Here is a 17,661-nt window from a genome sequence, read left to right on the forward strand (position 1 = left end):
GTAAGCTCACAGCGCCATCCTAGACACAAAATAATCTATTTCTTGGCTCAGGGCCCTGTGGGCTGCCCTCTAGAGCAAAGGTTTTCAAGCTTTTTTAACCACAAGTCACGATAAGAAATACATATTGCACACACACACCTAGCCACATGCACATGTGGGTATGTGTGTGAGTGTGTAAGACTGCCACCTCAGTCATACTACATGCAAAGGACTCTGAAACTTTCTATTCTATTCTACCGGGTTTTGGTTTTTGTTGTTGTGTTAATTGATTTATTTATTTATTCATTTATTTATTTTTGGCTGTGTTGGGTCTTCATTGCTGTGCACAGGCTTTCTCTAGCTGTGGTGAGTGGGGGCTTCTCTTGTTGTGCAGCACGGGCTCTAGGCACTTGAGCTTCAATAGCTGTGGCGCACGGACTCAGTTGTGGCTTGCAGGCTCAGCAGTTGTGGTGTGTGGGCTCAGCAGTTGTGGCACGCAGGCTCTAGAGTGCAGGCTCAGTAGTTTTGGCGCACGGGCTTAGCTGCTCCGTGGCATGTGGGACCTTCCCGGACCAGGGCTCGAACCTGTGTCCCCTGCATTGGCAGGCGGATTCTTAACCACTGCGCCACCAGGGAAGCCCCCGTTTTTGTTGTTGTTGTTGCTGTTGTTTTAAGTTCCAGGAGCAGCAGAACGTGTGTGCGTTTGTAAATCTACCCTTCAGCTGGCCCACCCCAACATCCTCACCGTAACTCTAAGTCGTTTACTCTTTCTCAGGTAGTTATTTCGGCACTGTTGAGGTTCACCCAGTCCCTTCTCTTTTTTGCCACTGGCAGTGGCTCCCAAGCTGTTTCTTGTATATTAATTGGTCTGATAGTTTGGGATTTGACTAGAATGAAGAGCTGGATGAAAGGGTCATTCACGCTCCACTGCTATAAACCAGCTAATTCAAGTTAATCACATCTCTCAAACTCTAACCCTAAATTCTAATAGGGTACTTGGTGTCATGATTTACCAAAATAAATAAATTCACTTGTAAAGGGAACAAGATTTATCTGATTTTGAAAGTTTCCAGAATTCTCTATTCTATTTCACTTCTTGATTCTCCCCCTCACTTTGCTTAAGTGTGCTTTTCCAGTTCTATAAGAACAGGGATAAATAGTACTAATAATAATGCCCTTTTTTAAAGCTCTTATATACATATAAGGTAAGTGAGGCACAGAAACGTGAAGTAACTTGCCCAAGGTCACTAAGCTGGGAAGTACTGGAACCAGGATTCAAAGCCAACTTTGTCCAGTCTCAGCACTTAAGGTTTGCAGTAGCTCATCTCCCTGGTCCTTTGACTCTCACCCAGACTTTACCCAGAATTGCTTACTTGAAAACACACATTTATCGTTTTCAATATTCTTTCCACATGTAAGTAACAAGCAGCAGGAAGAATAAAAGCAGGCCTAGCCAGCTCCCTGGGGAGGAGGAATTTTAGCTGCTCTTTGCGACCTTGCCTCTCCCTTATGTCTTCAGTGCAGAAAGATTTCTGAATATGGACAGAATTCTCTTCTGACTAACTCTCTATATAATATTTCTCAAATGTGCTGAACAAAGATGTTGACGAGAGTTGCAAGAAAAATACATGCTGCACTGTCATGTGAGATCAGAAGGCAATAGGTTACAAGTTTTCCAACAGTGTGGACTGCAGAACTTCTCAGATACTTTACTAAAGGGGAAGGGAGGGGGAGGGTGGTACTAGTATATAAGATCTCTACTTATTTAACCACAGAAACCGTTTATGCCAAGGACCACATCCCAGGACTACTACAGGAGAGGTGGGATCACAAGTTAGAAATTCGCCTTAAACGCACTGAAGGTGTTTTGGATGTATCATAACCATCACGGGGAGAAACTTTTTCATGTATACACGCATCCTTCCCCACTATCATCACCCAATTATGATTCATGGGGACTGAGTAGTGGTCTGGGCATGCATATTTTTTAAATGTTCTCCCGGATGATCTTAATAGGAACCTACCACTAGTTCATCAGAAACCTGTGTAATAAAGGGAAGGTGTTACCTCCAAAAAACACTCATCATAATCATGGGAATAAAGCCACCATCTACAGGAGTCTTACATGTTTTGCCCATATTGTCCTTTGTCCTCATGACCATCCTGTGAGGGGGACATCACTACTCCATTAGACAGATGAAAACCCTAAGGTACAGAAAAGGCAAAATTCACCACTTGTCTCAGAGAAGATTTTGGACACCTGCAAATGTGGTTTGTTTCTCAATTTAATACCTTAAATAATTAGTATTAATGACTTTTTTTAGCTTGTTATTCCTATTGGCTATGAGACTTTGATTTTGCCCAAAGGGGGTTTTTACTAACCTCAGAGATTTCTAGAAACTCCCAACCCCACACCATATACCCACAACCATTCTCACGGCTGTGTCCTGTTCATCCAGAGTCAGTAAGACAAACTTTGTCCCAGCTCCTCTAGATCAGCACTTCTCAAGGTGGAGTCTGCCAAACCCTTATCTCAAGAGATAGTTCTTAAAAAACAAGGTCTGTGGTCAAATCTGATTAGGAGGCCGGAGTCCTGTGGACCCCTCTTGGAGGTTCCAACGTCCATGAACATTTTAAGGTCTCGGAGAAGACCTAGAGGAAGGAGGCCAGTTAAACTTTCTTTAACCCTGAGCTTTCCAAACTCATTTAACCTCAGAACCATTTGGGGCACAATAATTTTTCACCTTCATATGGAAACTTGAACACATTAATCTACATTGTGTGGAACACAAGTGACCTCAACAGGTGAGGAATGACCGAGAGGCTGACCATCCTCATGGCTTAGACAGCTCGTCCTTGCCTTTCCTGTCTAGGTTCAGAGGAAATTATAAACATGAGAGAGCTTCTCAAAAGGATCTTTCCCCTGTGACACAGCACATCATTCTCAAGGTTGCCAAAGAGTTAGTTTCAAAATCCATTTCCCAGAATGCAACTTGGACCAAGTCAGGTTTCGGGGTTTTTTTTTTTTTTTTCAATTGGAACTTTTATCATGATGGGCCATCTTTACTTTCACACCGTTATTGACCTGTTCTTGAAATATTTATTCCTACATCCCATTGCTGGGAAAAGGACAGAAAAGGAAGGAATACAAAATTAGGATTATGCCGAGGTCTGCAGAACAGGCAAGAGGACTTCATTAGAGAATTAAATTGTACAGTTTTCTCTTTGGGGACATTTTTGACACCTGAAATCACTTCTTTTGAAAAAAATTATGAATTGAAGTATAGTTAATTTACAATATTATTTTAATTTATGCTGTACAGCAAAATGAGTCAGTTCTACACATATATACATTCTTTTTTCATAGTCTTTTCCATTATGGCTTATCAAAGAATATTGAATCTAATTCCCTGTGCTATACAGTAGGACCTTGTTGTTTATCAATTCTGTATATAATAGTTTGCATCTGCTAATCCCAAACTCCCAATCCATCCTTCTTCCACCGCCCCCGGCTTAGTAAAATCTCTTCTTTAAAGGGGTTCCAAGATGGGCACTAGAGATTTGACACCTGAAAATAAGTCTGTGCCATTTATTTTGGTAGATGGAACATTTACCAAAGCCAAAGAATCAGAAATGAATTCTTCCAATTAGTATTTCAGAGCAATTCTCCTAGTTATCTTTTGTCCAAACCATTGACGCCCAAATCCTACTGAAGTGTGTGTCAGATCATTTCCCAGTGACAAGGAATTTGAGACACCAAGTTCACATGGACCAGCCTCTTCAGCATCACCCGAAAGCTTGTCAGAAATGCAAAACTTCAGGCCCTGCCCCAAACTAAACCAGACTCTGCAGTTTAAGAGACCCCCAGGTGATTCATGTGCAATTGAAGTTGGAAAGTACTGGCCTAGAGCACCACTGATTAATGTAATAATTGTGCCTATCTGTTTTATTGCCCACGTGAAAGATTCTTAATTGACTCTGCCTTTTAACTAGCTTGAATTCCACTGATGGTTAGTGCTTTTAAGCCATTTGCTCAACTAAAAAGAGCCATTGGTAACCTGGATCCTCCGCAGTGAATGTGTGTGCTGATTTAACATATTTAGACAGGAGAGCACTTTACCTACGGAGTTGAGGTGGGATGGGGAATTATCTGTCACCATCCCAGTTCAGTGGTGATGCATCCTGAATGAAACAAAAAGTCTCTGCCTGTCCATTCAACTTGTCTGCCCCTGAGGACCAGAGAAGAATCCTCTTTCCTGGTGGATTTGATAATGGGACCGCCCCTAGTGGGCTGTTACACATTTTCTTGAAGAATGATACTTAGGGCGAGCTGCCCGTGACGTTGCCTGCGCTGTTTGAAACTGCAGAACCCGTTACCAGCTTGGGGCAACTACCGCTCCGGCTGGTTCCGGAGCCCGTGCGTGCCAGGAGGGCTAGTGGCGGGCGTGAGGTGGCTCTAGCCTTTCGCGTCTCTGCAGCCTGGAGACTAGAACCGGCACTTTCGTAGGACGCCACCTCCAATCGCAGCGCTGGCGCGGGCGGAGGCTAAAACACACGAGTCCTGAGACTGAGGAAAATGCGCCAAGTTCCCGTCGGCGGCGTCGTGGGGAAGACCCCAGCGGTTCGGGCGCCGGGCGAGCGGAGCCGCTTCTGGCGCTCCTTGCCGTCCTGGGGCGGGGACGGGGACGGGGGCGGGGACGGGGGCGGGCGCCGCTTCGGGGATGTAGTCGGTGCCGGCGCCCAGGCAGGACCGAGCCGCAGCCCGGGTTCCCGCTCTTGAGAGCGAATGGGCACTCCCCTGCGGGGAGGGCGATCCGGCCAGCTTTTCCGTGGGTCGCGGGCCCCCGCAGGCTCGGGGCAGGGGCTCACCTGTCGCCCCCGCCCTCAGCCCGGTTAGACTTGTCGGCGTCACCGCCGCGGACCTCGCTCTGGGCCATGACCATAGTTACGGGAGAAACATTGGTGATGTCACAACCCCCAGTGATAAGGACAGCCAGGAGCAAGAAATGGTATAGCAGAAGAGACGGCCCCTGGGCAAATGTTATATTCTACATATGCTTGGTGATTACAGGGTCCCTGTATAAATGAATTCTCCTCAACTCCTTGGGATTTGAAGAGAAAATGCCCCGTGTCATACCTCGTGAAAGTAATAGGCTTTCAAGAGGTAGTCCCTCAAAAAAAACCAGACGTCCCTTGAAGTTTTTTCAGAAAAAGGAAACCAAGAGAGCCTTGGATTTCACAGATTCTCAAGGAAATGAAGAAAAAAACTTCTGAATACAGAGGATCTGAAATTGATCAAGTTATTCCTGCAGCACAGTCCTCACGTGTCAACCGTGAGAAGAGAAAAAACTTGTTACCGTTTGTGGGACTGAATAATCTCGGCAATACTTGTTATCTTAATAGTATACTTCAGGTATTATATTTTTGTCCTGGTTTTAAATCTGGAGTGAAGCACTTATTTAATAGTATTTCAAGGAAGAAAGAAGCCCTAAAAGATGAAGCCAGTCAAAAAGCTAAGGGAAACTGCAAAGGAGATTCTTCAGTAAGTTTTGAACTAATATGCAGCTTACATTCCTTGATCCTTTCAGTCGAACAGCTTCAGGCTAGTTTTCTCTTACATCCAGAGAAATATACTCGTAAACTTGCTACTCAGCCAAGGCGACTACTTAACACACTCAGGAAACTCAACCCTATGTATGGAGGATATCTACAGCATGATGCACAGGAAGTATTACAGTGTATTTTGGGACACATTCAAGAAACATGCCAACTCCTAAAAAAAGGAGTAAAAAATGTGGCAGAGTTATCTACTAAGGTAGAAGAAAAACATCCGAAAGAGGAAATGAGTGGTCATAACAGCATGGAGATGGACAGTATGAGGCATTCTGAAGACTATAAAGAAAAACTGCCAAAAGTACATGGGAAAAGAAAGAGTGACACTGAACTTGGTAACATGAAGAAAAACGTTAAAGTCTCTAAGGACCACCAGTCTTTGAAAGCAAACCAGAGACAAACCAGATCAAAAAGAAAAGCTACAGTTGATTCATCAGATATTCCTGCTAAAATCATCCCCAAGTACATTTCTGAAAATGAGAGTGCAAGACCCTCACAAAAGAAATCAAGAGTTAAGAGAAACTGGTTCAAGTCTACAGCTAAGCAACCCAGCATTATTTCTAAATCCCTTAGTCTGGGTAAAATAACAACAAACCAAGAATCCAAAGGACAACCTAAAGAAAATGAATGTGGTCTTGAAGAGGACATGGGGAAGTATGAGAATGATAATACAGCTGATGGTTGTGGACTTGAATCTCCAGGGAAGAATGTTATGCCTGTTAAGGAAGTTAAGCCCATCAACAAAGGTGCAGAGCCAATTGGTTTTGAGCTGGTGGAGAAACTATTTCAAGGTCAGCTGGTAATAAGGACTCGTTGCTTAGAATGTGAAAGTTTAACAGAAAGAAGAGAAGAGTTTCAAGACGTCATCGTACCAGTGCAAGAAGATGAGCTTTCCAAAGCAGAGGAGAGTCCTGAAAGTTCTTCAGAGCCAAAACCAGACATGAAGACCCTGAGATGGGCAATTTCCCAGTTTGCTTCAGTGGAGAGGATTGTAGGAGAAAATAAATATTTCTGTGAAAATTGCCATCATTATACGGAAGCTGAACGAAGTCTTTTGTTTGACGCAATGCCTGAAGTTCTAACTATTCATTTGAAGTGCTTTGCTGCTAGTGGCTTCGAGTTTGATTGTTATGGTGGTGGACTTTCCAAGATCAACACTCCTTTACTGATACCTCTTAAACTGTCACTAGAAGAATGGAGCACAAAGCCAACCAATGACAGCTATGGATTATTTGCAGTTGTGATGCATAGTGGCATTACAATTAGTAGCGGGCATTATACTGCTTCTGTGAAAGTCACTGACCTTAACAGTTTAGAACTAGATGAGGAAAATTTTGTGATCGACCAAATGTGTGAAGTAGGTAAGCCAGAACCACTGAATGAGGAGGAAGCAAGGGGTGTGGTCAAAAACTATGACGATGAAGAAGTGTCGATTAGAGTCAGTGGAAATACCCAGCCAAGTAAAGTTTTGAACAAAAAAAATGTAGACACTCTTGGACTTCTCAGAGGACAAAAGACTCAAGCAGGTTATGAGTTATACAACAAAGCATCTCATCCTGATAAAGTTGCCAGTACAGCATTTGCTGAAAATAGAAATTCTGAGACTAACAATACTAATGGGACCCATGAATCTGATAGAAACAAGGAATCCAATGGCCAAACAGGCATTAGCATGAGTGATTTTGAAAACAAAATTTCATATGCAGTGCAAAGCTTAAAGGAGTATGAGGGGAAGTGGTTGCTTTTTAATGATTCTCAAGTGAAAGTTACTGAAGAGAAGGACTTTTTGAATTCTCTTTCCCCTTCTACATCTCCTACATCTACTCCTTACTTGCTATTTTATAAGAAATTATAGAGTGAGTGTATTTTCCTTGTGTGTATATTAAACATTGGTAAATTGATTACATCAAAAAGTCTTTAGCTTATCTTTTGAAGCTATTGGATATTATGGGTCTCTCTAGGTTTCTATATAAATAGTGAAATCTGAGTTATTGAAAACCATGTTAATTTTTAGAATTCCTTTATCCTTAGTGGAGACTAGGGATTGATGCATTAGCTTCTGGGAACAAACTTGTATAGGTTCTTAACTGAATTATTCAAAATGGAAGCATTTAAACACTTTGAATTTACACCTATCTTTTGTGTTTGCTTTTTCAAATAAAGTGCTTGTATTTTTATCTCCATATTTTGGAGTAATTATCTACATGATGTTTATAGGTTCTGTGGTTTTTCAGCTAAGAAGCAGAATCTCATTTCAGTACATTCACTTGTGTAAGTCATGAAGCCAGATCTTTGATGGGCTGTATTAGAGGCACGTGTATGAACAGCTGTACCAGCGGTTTGCTGCAGCTGTTAAATGAAGTAATGCATGGAAAATGCTTAGTATAGTTTCTGGCATTCAGTAGCCCTCAGAAAATATTGGCTAAAATATTACTAAGGAGAGTTCTATAACCTGGATAGCCAAGAGTCACCATGAGCTTGACTCAAGGGAAGTAAGAAAGACAGATCATTGGCTGGGGTGTTGAACCGCATGGAAGAAGACAAACGCTTTACCATAGAACTTGACGCCAAGCTATAATAACGTAGCAAAATAGGCCTGGGGAAAGAATCTGAAAGTGCACAAAACAGAGGATCACAGTGTCATTTGAAGCATGACTAGGAAAAGTGCCACTGGCTGTAGTTGACAGACCAGCAGACCCCTGCACCCACTCTGCGGGTCTCTGCTCTGCATTTGGCACCAGCCAAGTAGCCTCCTCTCTAAAGGGTCAGTTTTGCAAGTGCCCACCCGACTCCCATGGCCTCGCCCTGTGCTCAGAGAAGGCCATAAACTATGTTGGCCAATTCAGCTTGTCATTTCAGGATAGAATGCATTAGGTTCTCCCCCAAACTCAATGGCTGGAAGAATCATAAAACAGGAATTCAGGGGTCCCTGAAGCTCTGCACTTGTGTCAACAGGCCTGATTTGTATCTGAGCGGGTGAGCATTTATAGCCTCTGATTTGCCATTGTGGAGCTCACAATTCCAAAAGCTGAGGCTCCTGTTCCCCACCCAGCCTCAGTTATGTTTATGTCACCAGCTTCTGAGGCGTCATCTGCTTAGTACTGCACTTTTGAACAGGACCAAGAGACCACGCTGAGCCATGAAGTCCCCACAGCTATCACTCCTATGTCCTGGCAGACACACCTATGTGACCTTACACAAGTTAGATAACCTTTCTGGGCTTAAGTTTCCTCATCTATGAAACTGAGATAACAGTAATAATAAAAGTTGTGTCATTATTAGGCAGCTAAATGGTAACGTTGGTTAAATGCTGGGCTTATTACAGGCACTTAATACAAATAAGTTTATTCTATCACATTACATTAAATACATTATATTATATCATCTCATCTCATCATATCTCATCATATCATACATCATATTATTATGATGCCATTTGGGGAAGTCTCCATTAGTGCGTCCATAACAAAAAGATGTCAAAATGACTTAAGATTAGGAAAAGCTTCTCCTCTACTGCCTCATGTTCAAGACAAATCGACAAGGAATCAATTACTGAATATTTACTGAACACTCCCCTGTGTGCTAGACACCATACCGGACTCCGTGTAGGTACGGAAATATAAGACTCAGGGTCATCCCAGCTCTCAGCCAGCTTATTACATAGTTGAAAGTAGAAGACGCATGAAACAATTAGGCCTCTGGGTGTTAATGAATTCACATAAATACAGAGGCCCCAAGCTGCTGATTTGGGTCTTCATTCTTCCCGCCCTAATACTCAGGCCTCCCCAGGTATATCTGGGCATCCTCAGGTATAGTTAATATGTTCATGTCCCCCAGTATTTCCATCCAAGCCAGGGGTCCAGGTCTCCTACCCACTCCTCTGGCCTCAGCTGTTTCTTTCTGGAGCTGCCCTGAGTCTAAAGCCCCTGTCATCATGGTCTGTAGCAAACAGGCGGGTGCGGGGACACAGCTGCACTCACTGCCCTCTGTCCCAGGCCCACGCTGTCTTTAGCGTAACTTTAACTTAACGCCAAACCTCTAACTGCTGTTCCATTTCCATTTTGTGGGACCAGGTCAGGACAGAAGCCACAGGACCCTTCCTCCCTTTGCAGTTCCTTCCCCCTTACTAAGCTCCTCCTCCAACCACAAAGCCCACCCCTCATTCACGACAGCTCATGAAAATAGACAACCACACAGATTCTGTTCTCCTATCACCACAGCAGTGACCCTGTTTGCTCCAAGCTAATAATAACTAATGATAATAATAGCAGCAGTAAATGCCATTTGCTCTAAGGTCATTTCATGTATTATCTTATTGAACTCTCACTTCAACCTGTAGAATAGATTTTATTTGTCCATTTGGTAGATGAATAAATTGAGGCTCATATAGTCAAGTAGTGGGTTCAGGGTCACACTACCTTGTATGTAAGAAGTAAGTAGTAGTTCTGGGTTTTAGTCAGGCTCACATGACTCCAGAGCTTTTAACCACCCCCACGATATTGTCTCTACGTGAGCACACCGCTGTCAAGACAAAGACAGTTGGGCATTTCAAGTATTCCTGAACCAGCTTCAGGACGCTTGACTCTTCTTGGAGCCATGGAAAGAATAGAGGTTCCAACCCAAGTTTTGTTGCTATACACCTTGGCCAGGTCAGTTTCCTCACCCAAACTGGAGATTTATCAAATTTCCTCCAGCCTTGTTTTAGGTTCACAGTAAAACTGAGGGGAAGGTACAGAGATTTTCCATATACCCTCTGCCCTCACACACGCACAACTTCCTCCATTATCAACATCCCTCACCAAAGTGGTCCGTTTGTCGAAATTAATGAACCAACATTGAGACATCATAGTCACCCAAAGTCCATAGTTTACAAGACGGCTCACTCTAGGTATTATACATTCTATGGGTTTGGTCAAATGTATAACGACCTGTATCCACCATGACGGTATCATACAGAGTAGTTTCACTTCCCTAAATATCCTCTGTGCTCCATCTGTTCATCCCTACCCACCTCCCAACCCCTAGCCATCACTGTTATTTTTACTGTCTCCATAGTTTTGCCTTTTCCAGAATGTCTTACAGTTGACATCATACAGTGTGTAGCCTTTTCACATTGGCTTCTTTCACTTAGCCATATGCATGTAAGTTCCCTCCATGTCTGATCATGGCTTGATAGCTCACTTCTTTCTAGCTATGAATAATATTTCATTGTCTGCATGTACCATAGTTCATTCATTCACCTACTGAAGGACATCTGGATGCTTCCAAGTTTTGGAAGTTATGAAGAAAGCTGCCATAAACATACATGTGTGGGTTTTTGCATGGCATAAGTTTTCAACTCCTTCAGGTAAATAGGATATGTGATTGCTAGCTCGTAGAGTAAGAATACGTTTAGTTGTATAAGAAACCACCACCTTGTCTTTCAAAGGGGCTGGACCATTGTGCATTCCTACCAACAGCATGTGAGAGTGCCTCTCGCTCTACCTCCCCACCAGCAACTGGTGGTGTGAGTGGTCAAGAGTCGGGGCATTCAAACAGGTATTTTGTGGTATCTCATTTTAATTTGCATTTCTCTGATGACATGGGATGTGGAGCTCTTGTCATGCTTATTTGACATCTGTATATCTTCTTTGGTGAGATGTCTATTCAGATCTTTTGTCCATTTTTAATTGGGTTGTTTGTTCTCTTGTTGAGTGTTGAGTTTGTTTTTTTCTTTTTACATTTTGAATAATGACCCTTTATCAGATGTGTCTTTTGCAAAACACATATTTTCTCCCAGATGGTGGCTCGTCTTCTCATTCTCTTACCATTCTTTCACAGAACAGAAATTTTTAATTTTAATGAAGTCCAGCTTCTCAGTTACTTCTTTCATGAATAGTGCCTATGGTGTTTACCTAAAAGGTCATCGCCATACCTAAGGTCATCTAGGTTTCCTGCTATGTTGTCTTCTAGGAGTTTTATAGTTCTGCATGTTACATTTAGGTCTGTGATGCATTCTGAGTTAATTTTTGTCAAGAGTGTAAGGGCTGTGTCTGGATTCTTCTTTTTTTTTTTTTTTTTTTTGGCATGTGGACATCCATTTGTCGAAAAGATTATCTTTCCTCGGTTGTATTGCCTTTGTTCCTTTGTCAAAAGTCAGTTGACTATAATTATGTGAATCTATTTCTGGGCTATCTATTCTGTTCCATTGATCTATTTGTTTCTTCTTTTGCCAATACCGCACTGTCTTGATTACCGTAACTTTATAGTAAGTCTCGAGGATAGGTAGTGCCAATCCTCTCCTTCAATTATCGAGTTGGCTAGTGTGGGTCTTTAGCCTCTTTATATAAACTTGAGAACTAGTCTGTCAACATCCACAAAGAACTTGATGGGCAGCCCTGATTTTAACAATGTATTTTTCTGGGAGTTTGCCCAGTAGCCAGCACCCAGAGCCCTTAGTCTTCAGTAGGCTGAATTTGGGTCCTTCTTTTCTGGACTTGGGGAAAATGTTTGGATTTTTTAAGTTCCTTGTGTTTGCACATTATGTGCCTGAGCCCAATTCATGAAATGTAATCACAGACATAAAGCAGGCATCCCAATAGCATGAAGAAGAAAATGCTGGGGCTGGCGGTGGTGGTTAGCCCTCACCATAGCATTAACATTCACTGTCATCAACATCATAAAAGACGCTTGTATTCATCAAGTACTTACTAAGTGCAAAACCAAGATCTCAGTCCCTTACATGGGTCATGTCACTAATCCTTCCAATCACCTTCAACTGAAGAAATAGAGTCTCTGAAAGATTAAGTAACTTCCCCAAGTCACACAGGTAGTAAGCGCTGAAGCTGAGATTCAAACCCACTCTTAATCCCTAGATTGCACTCATTCTCACTGGCTTCCCCTTTCACCCTGGGGTAGTGATGCTGACCATCCTGGGCCTGACATTCCAGCTTCCTGAAGGACAGCCCAGGTCAGCTCATCATCTTACACTGAATGGGAAATCCCACAGACAACTAAGCTTCCTGATAAATCCACTCTACTCTAGTTCCTTGAAACCCTTTTTACAAAACCCACATAGTATTTGAGAAATGGAAGCTGAAGCACCTTCTCCTCCTCCATTCCCCCCCTTTCGCCTGCTTCCCCACAGGATCCAGTTGGTTATAAACCTCTCTTGCTGTTTATTTACCTCTTAATAAGCCCTATCTCCTCTCAGAAAGCCATTTAGCACTGCACCACTTAATTTCTCCCCAAGGCAGAATCTGCCAGGTGGAGTCTTCGTCCCCAGCCACGTCGATTTGTCTTATTTTGAAGCAGCAGTGAACATGCCACAAAACTAAAATAGCAATCAGTTCCCAGGTGTGGACTCACTGAGCAGGGAAATGACCAGGAGTGTGTGCATGTGTCCACCCGGGGCAGCTGTTCTGAACGGGCTGGATTAACCCAGGAATGACTCCCGAAGGTGGCTCCCAGCCAGCTGTGGCCACATCTGGGCATCCCTCAACGCAGAAGCACGCCGCTTTTCTGCCTCAGCTGGATTCAGCCACTCAGCACCTCCTCGGGCTGGACGCCCCAACCCTGGAGCTATGCACCCTTGCCTTTTCCACAGTTGAGGAGACAAAGTGGGCCCCCAGAGGATCAGGAAACCAGCACAGAATAACCCAGTGCAAGAAGGAAATGTCCCTGAAGTCACTTTTTCTTATTCCAAAATTCCTATAAAATCTGTCTCTGATTCTATACTATTACTACATTTGGGTCAATATAAATATAAAATTCTTCAAATTTTGTACCAGCTAAATTACTACATTATGTCCCCCCCCAAAAAATTTTGAACACCCCAAAAATCATGTTGTTCCCATAACTTCAGTGCTCCTGGACACACACGACAAGATGTGTGCCTGGAGGTGTATGTGCCTCTGTTTGAGCAGCACGACCCGGACATGGGCAATCTCTGTTTTGGGGAGGGTCCCTTCACCACTGCATGTCATCCTAAGGAAGAGAAGATGACATCTAAAGCAAAGACAGGCGATTATTAACAGGACAGCAGTACTGGACAGGACCTCCCAGGGACCCAAAGAATAATAGAAAGAAAACAGAGACCCGTCTGACTTATAGCTTCTTGTGTGGTTCCATTGACCGTGCGATACCTATCATCATTATGGGAATTGACAAGTCAGCACTCCAGCCAAACTCACAGAAGTGACTGCTCATAAATACACACACACACACACACACACACAAATATACACACACATATATTTCATAAGTTCATCTGCATAACATCCATCGTCCATCCCATTAATAACTCACATCCCATAATATGCAGTGGAGCCCTTTATTAGAAGGAAGAAGAATGAATATCAGTGTTCACGGGTGGAGGTGCATTGGCCTCGCCTTCAGTATGTCTATGTATGTAGCGTTCCCAACTAGCTTTTGCAAACCTTCTGGTTTGAACCAGTGTGCTCTGGAAGTGTTGGCAGTCAGGATATTGTTCACAGTCAAAGGTGTGCTCACTGAATCTAATCTCAATACCGGCCAGATTGCTGAGATTACAGCAAGCAACCAATGGTGGGCCATCCCCAAAGGCATTACCCAATAGGGCAGAAGTCAAAGGGCAGAAGTGTAAAGACAAGTTGAGTGATAATCCTTTATTCCTTGGAGCAATTTTGCTGTAATATTCAAGGATCCTTTTTTTTTAAGTGTCCTCTCAAAAAGGAAAAAAAAAAAAAGCAATAGAGAAAGCCTCCCTCCTTCACCATACAAGATTCCTTTTCCAATGGAGAGTATCTGCCATTCCAATTTCTTTAAGTAGCTTTATATTTGGACATTTAACAGGTGTTCCCAAGGCTGCTCTAAAGAAAAAACAACAATTCTTCCCTGAATCAACAGGTAAATGTTTTTCTGAAATGACAGCAAGAAACAGATCTGGGGGGACTGTCTCTATTTTTCATGGTAAAAAATAATAAAAATAAAAATAATAAGGTAGAGCAGATGATAATCTGCTCTAAAATAAGCTGAGGGAATGAAAAAGTGCTTAGAAACCTGTTGCATCCTTTTTCCATTAAAATAATTATTATTAAAATGCTACAGATGCACTGCCCACAAAATGCTCACAAGTGGTCCCCGTTTGGGTGATACTGCCCACGGTTAACCAGTGGCTGCTGCACTGGGCTCCCTAGAGCATGGGCACTGACACAGAACTCTGTGGGTCTTTACAGTTACAAGACTGCTCCCTAATTGTAATCCCTGATTATTTTATAGACTCTGATCCCATCTTCCCTTGGTTGGCCTTCCAAAAGTCTTCCAGATGGATGTGCATGTATTTCAGGAAACTGGGCGAGTCCTTTGCAAGGATCTTTTTGACAAGGAAAATGGGGTCTTAGGAGGGCTTGCTTGGGGTTCTCTAGAGGGCCCCCAAAGAAAGGAGGAAGGCGTCAAACGCTTATCCTCCTCAAGGACTTTACGAACTCAGAGGAGAAAAGTGAAATTTGTCACGTCTCTTTCTCTGTGGAACAGTGGTCTTGTCATGCCCAGGGCAGCTCAGATTCCAACAAAAACAGAAGCAGTAACATGTCCAGAGAGGCTGGAGCATCAGTGGAGACAAAGAGCAAAAGAGAGCCTGCTTCTCCAGGCCTGGATGGGCTCAGAGGCATCCAGCTACAAGCCAGCTGGACTTAGTTTAAAAGACCACGTGTGGAATATTGGTTTGGTCCCAGATCCCACAGTTTAAGAGGAACATTTCCAAACACAGCCTTAGTCAGAAGAGCCCTCTCCTCTAAGACAGACCTTGAAGCTGTGTCACACAGAATAATTGAGGGCACTTGGAAAGTTAAATTTGACTTGGCAAGTCGAAAAGGCTTCAAAAGACACTTGATGAACACTTTTAAAGTATTTTTTTAGGGCTTCCCTGTGTGGCGCAGTGATTAAGAATCCGTCTGCCAGTGCAGGAGACACTGGTTCGAGCCCTGCTCCGCGAAGATCCTACATGCCTGGAAGCAACTCAGCCCGTGCGCCACAGCTACTGAGCCTGCGCTCTAGAGCCCATGAGCCACAGCTACTGAAGCCCGGGCACCTAGAGCCTGTGCTCCGCAACAAGAGAAGCCACCACAATGAGAAGCCCGCGCACCGCAACGAAGAGTAGCCCCTGCCTGCCACAAGTAGAGAAAAGCCCACGTGCGGCAACAAAGACCCAACACAGCCAAAAATAAAATAAATTCATTAAAAATATATATATATATATATATGTATTTTATGGTAGAAGATGGAGTAAATCAGATTGCCTGGGAGAGCAGAATTAGTTCAACATTTGGCTAATCAGAAGGAAGAATTTCGTAAACTGAGGGCTCTTAGAAATGGAATGTATCCCCTTGGGGAGTAGCGAGTCCTTCTGCCAGGGCTATAAAGCTGATGCTGCCATTCCACTGGAGAGGAAAGAGGGGAATGATTTCCAGGAGGCAGGATATTCAAGCAGTGAAAACTGGGTTTTGTGTCAAGTTGCACCCAGACTTGGGGTCCAGCTCTGTTTTTGTAAGGCCCTGGGAAATTTCTCTTGAACCCTCAAGTTCCTCGTTATGAGATGGGTATAACGTCTCCTCCAATGAGTTATTATGCAAGTAAATGAAGTATTAATTCACCCTAGTGCTTGGCACGGTAGAAATGTTAAATTCACGATTGTTGCTGCCCCTGTTATTACCCAAGCTTGATAAATTGGATAGGAAGAGAAAGTACATCGTTTTCTCAGATTTCTTTAGCCCTCTGATCCTGTGGTCACTGTGGGGCCCATCCTATCAAAGTTCCTGGTGCCATCTTCCTAATTCCCTGCTTCCTATTTCAGCACCACTCCAGATCTTCCTAGACAATGGTCTATATTCTCACCTTTCCCACTGCCGCTCTCCACCCACAACCAGAAGCAGTCTTTCCTATACTCCATTCTTTTGTGACCCTGCTTTCTACAGCGATAACTGGGTATTCTAGGAAGTGATGTATATTAAGAATACTATGTTAATATGACTATATAGTCACCTTATCCTTTAAATTTTTTCTCCTGCTAGAAAGCAAGGGCTGAGCACAGCAACCAGTCAATAGCCGACAGTCAATCAAAAGTCTACATGGTCAGAAGGAGGGCTCTTTACTAGTGGGATTCTATAGATCATGCTTCGCTTTTCTAGAGACGATGATAGTGGTCATTTGGGGCGAGGTAGAATACAGAGCAGTCCTGTGACAGGCTGCCTGGAGGATGTTAGGTGCAGGGGGACCTTTTCCGTTCACTCATTCATGCTCTGGAGAGCTTTAACATTCACTCTGCCCCTGTCTTTCTCCAACCCCAGAAAAGAGCAGAGCTCCACGCAGAAGTGCTGGAAGGACGTGCAAGTGGGGGACTTCATCCAAATGCAATGCAATGAGACCATCCCAGCCGACACACTCCTCCTCTTTTCCTCGGACCCCAGTGGGATCTGTCATCTGGAAACTTCCAACTTGGATGGAGAGGCAAACCTCAAACAGAGGCGTGTTGTAAAGGGCTTCACACAGCAGGTAGGGCTCTTTCTAAGATCTTCAACTGGAATGGCGAAGGGAAGATGCCAGCCAGTCCTACTGGCAAACTTTATTTAATCTGTTGTGTAGAGGAGAATGTAGTAGATGCCTCCTTTTCCCAGGCACTTAGGTACACTTAATCTTCCCACCAACTCTCTGAGATGGATATCATCCCCTTCTCATGGATGGGGAAACTGAGGCTTGGGAAAGGTAAAGAACTTGCTGAAGGCCTCAGAATCCTTAAATGGGGACCCCCTCCATTCAACTGAAGAAACTCTGCTTTCTGCTCTAAACCGAGGAGTCTAGTATCTGCTCAATGACTCAAGACCAACCCATTTTTCTGTGCTTCTCCAATCCTGGCTCATCCTGCCCAGCTCAGCTTCAGCAATTTCTCCTTCCATGAATGCTTTCTAGTACTCCTTTGACCGCAGCATAAAAGCAGCAAGGTATCATTAACTATTTTTCCATTTGTGTAGGTCTTACCTTCTCAACAGTACTGAAACCTCTTTAAGGACAGGGAGTGATCATCAACATTTTAATTTAATCCCCACTTTACGTGTG

General features: G+C 43.5%; 1 protein-coding gene across 1 annotated transcript; it reads left to right on the forward strand.

Annotated features, from left to right (window-relative positions):
* The first annotated feature begins 5,103 nt into the window (after nucleotides 1-5,103).
* LOC309805498 (ubiquitin carboxyl-terminal hydrolase 1-like) lies at nucleotides 5,104-7,897 on the forward strand. Its single transcript, XM_082623411.1, has one exon. The coding sequence runs from the start codon at nucleotides 5,234-5,236 to the stop codon at nucleotides 7,445-7,447; it is 2,214 nt and encodes a 737-aa protein (XP_082479537.1). The 5' UTR covers nucleotides 5,104-5,233; the 3' UTR covers nucleotides 7,448-7,897.
* The last annotated feature ends 9,764 nt before the right edge of the window (nucleotides 7,898-17,661 follow it).

Source organism: Mesoplodon mirus (genome assembly GCF_964341445.2).
Source record: "Mesoplodon mirus genome assembly, chromosome: 5".
Classification (NCBI taxonomy): domain Eukaryota; kingdom Metazoa; phylum Chordata; class Mammalia; order Artiodactyla; family Ziphiidae; genus Mesoplodon; species Mesoplodon mirus.

Coding starts and splice junctions, on each gene's coding strand:
- LOC309805498 (XM_082623411.1), top strand. CDS start 5,234: ATGAAGAAAAAAACTTCTGAATACAGAGGATCTGAAATTGATCAAGTT.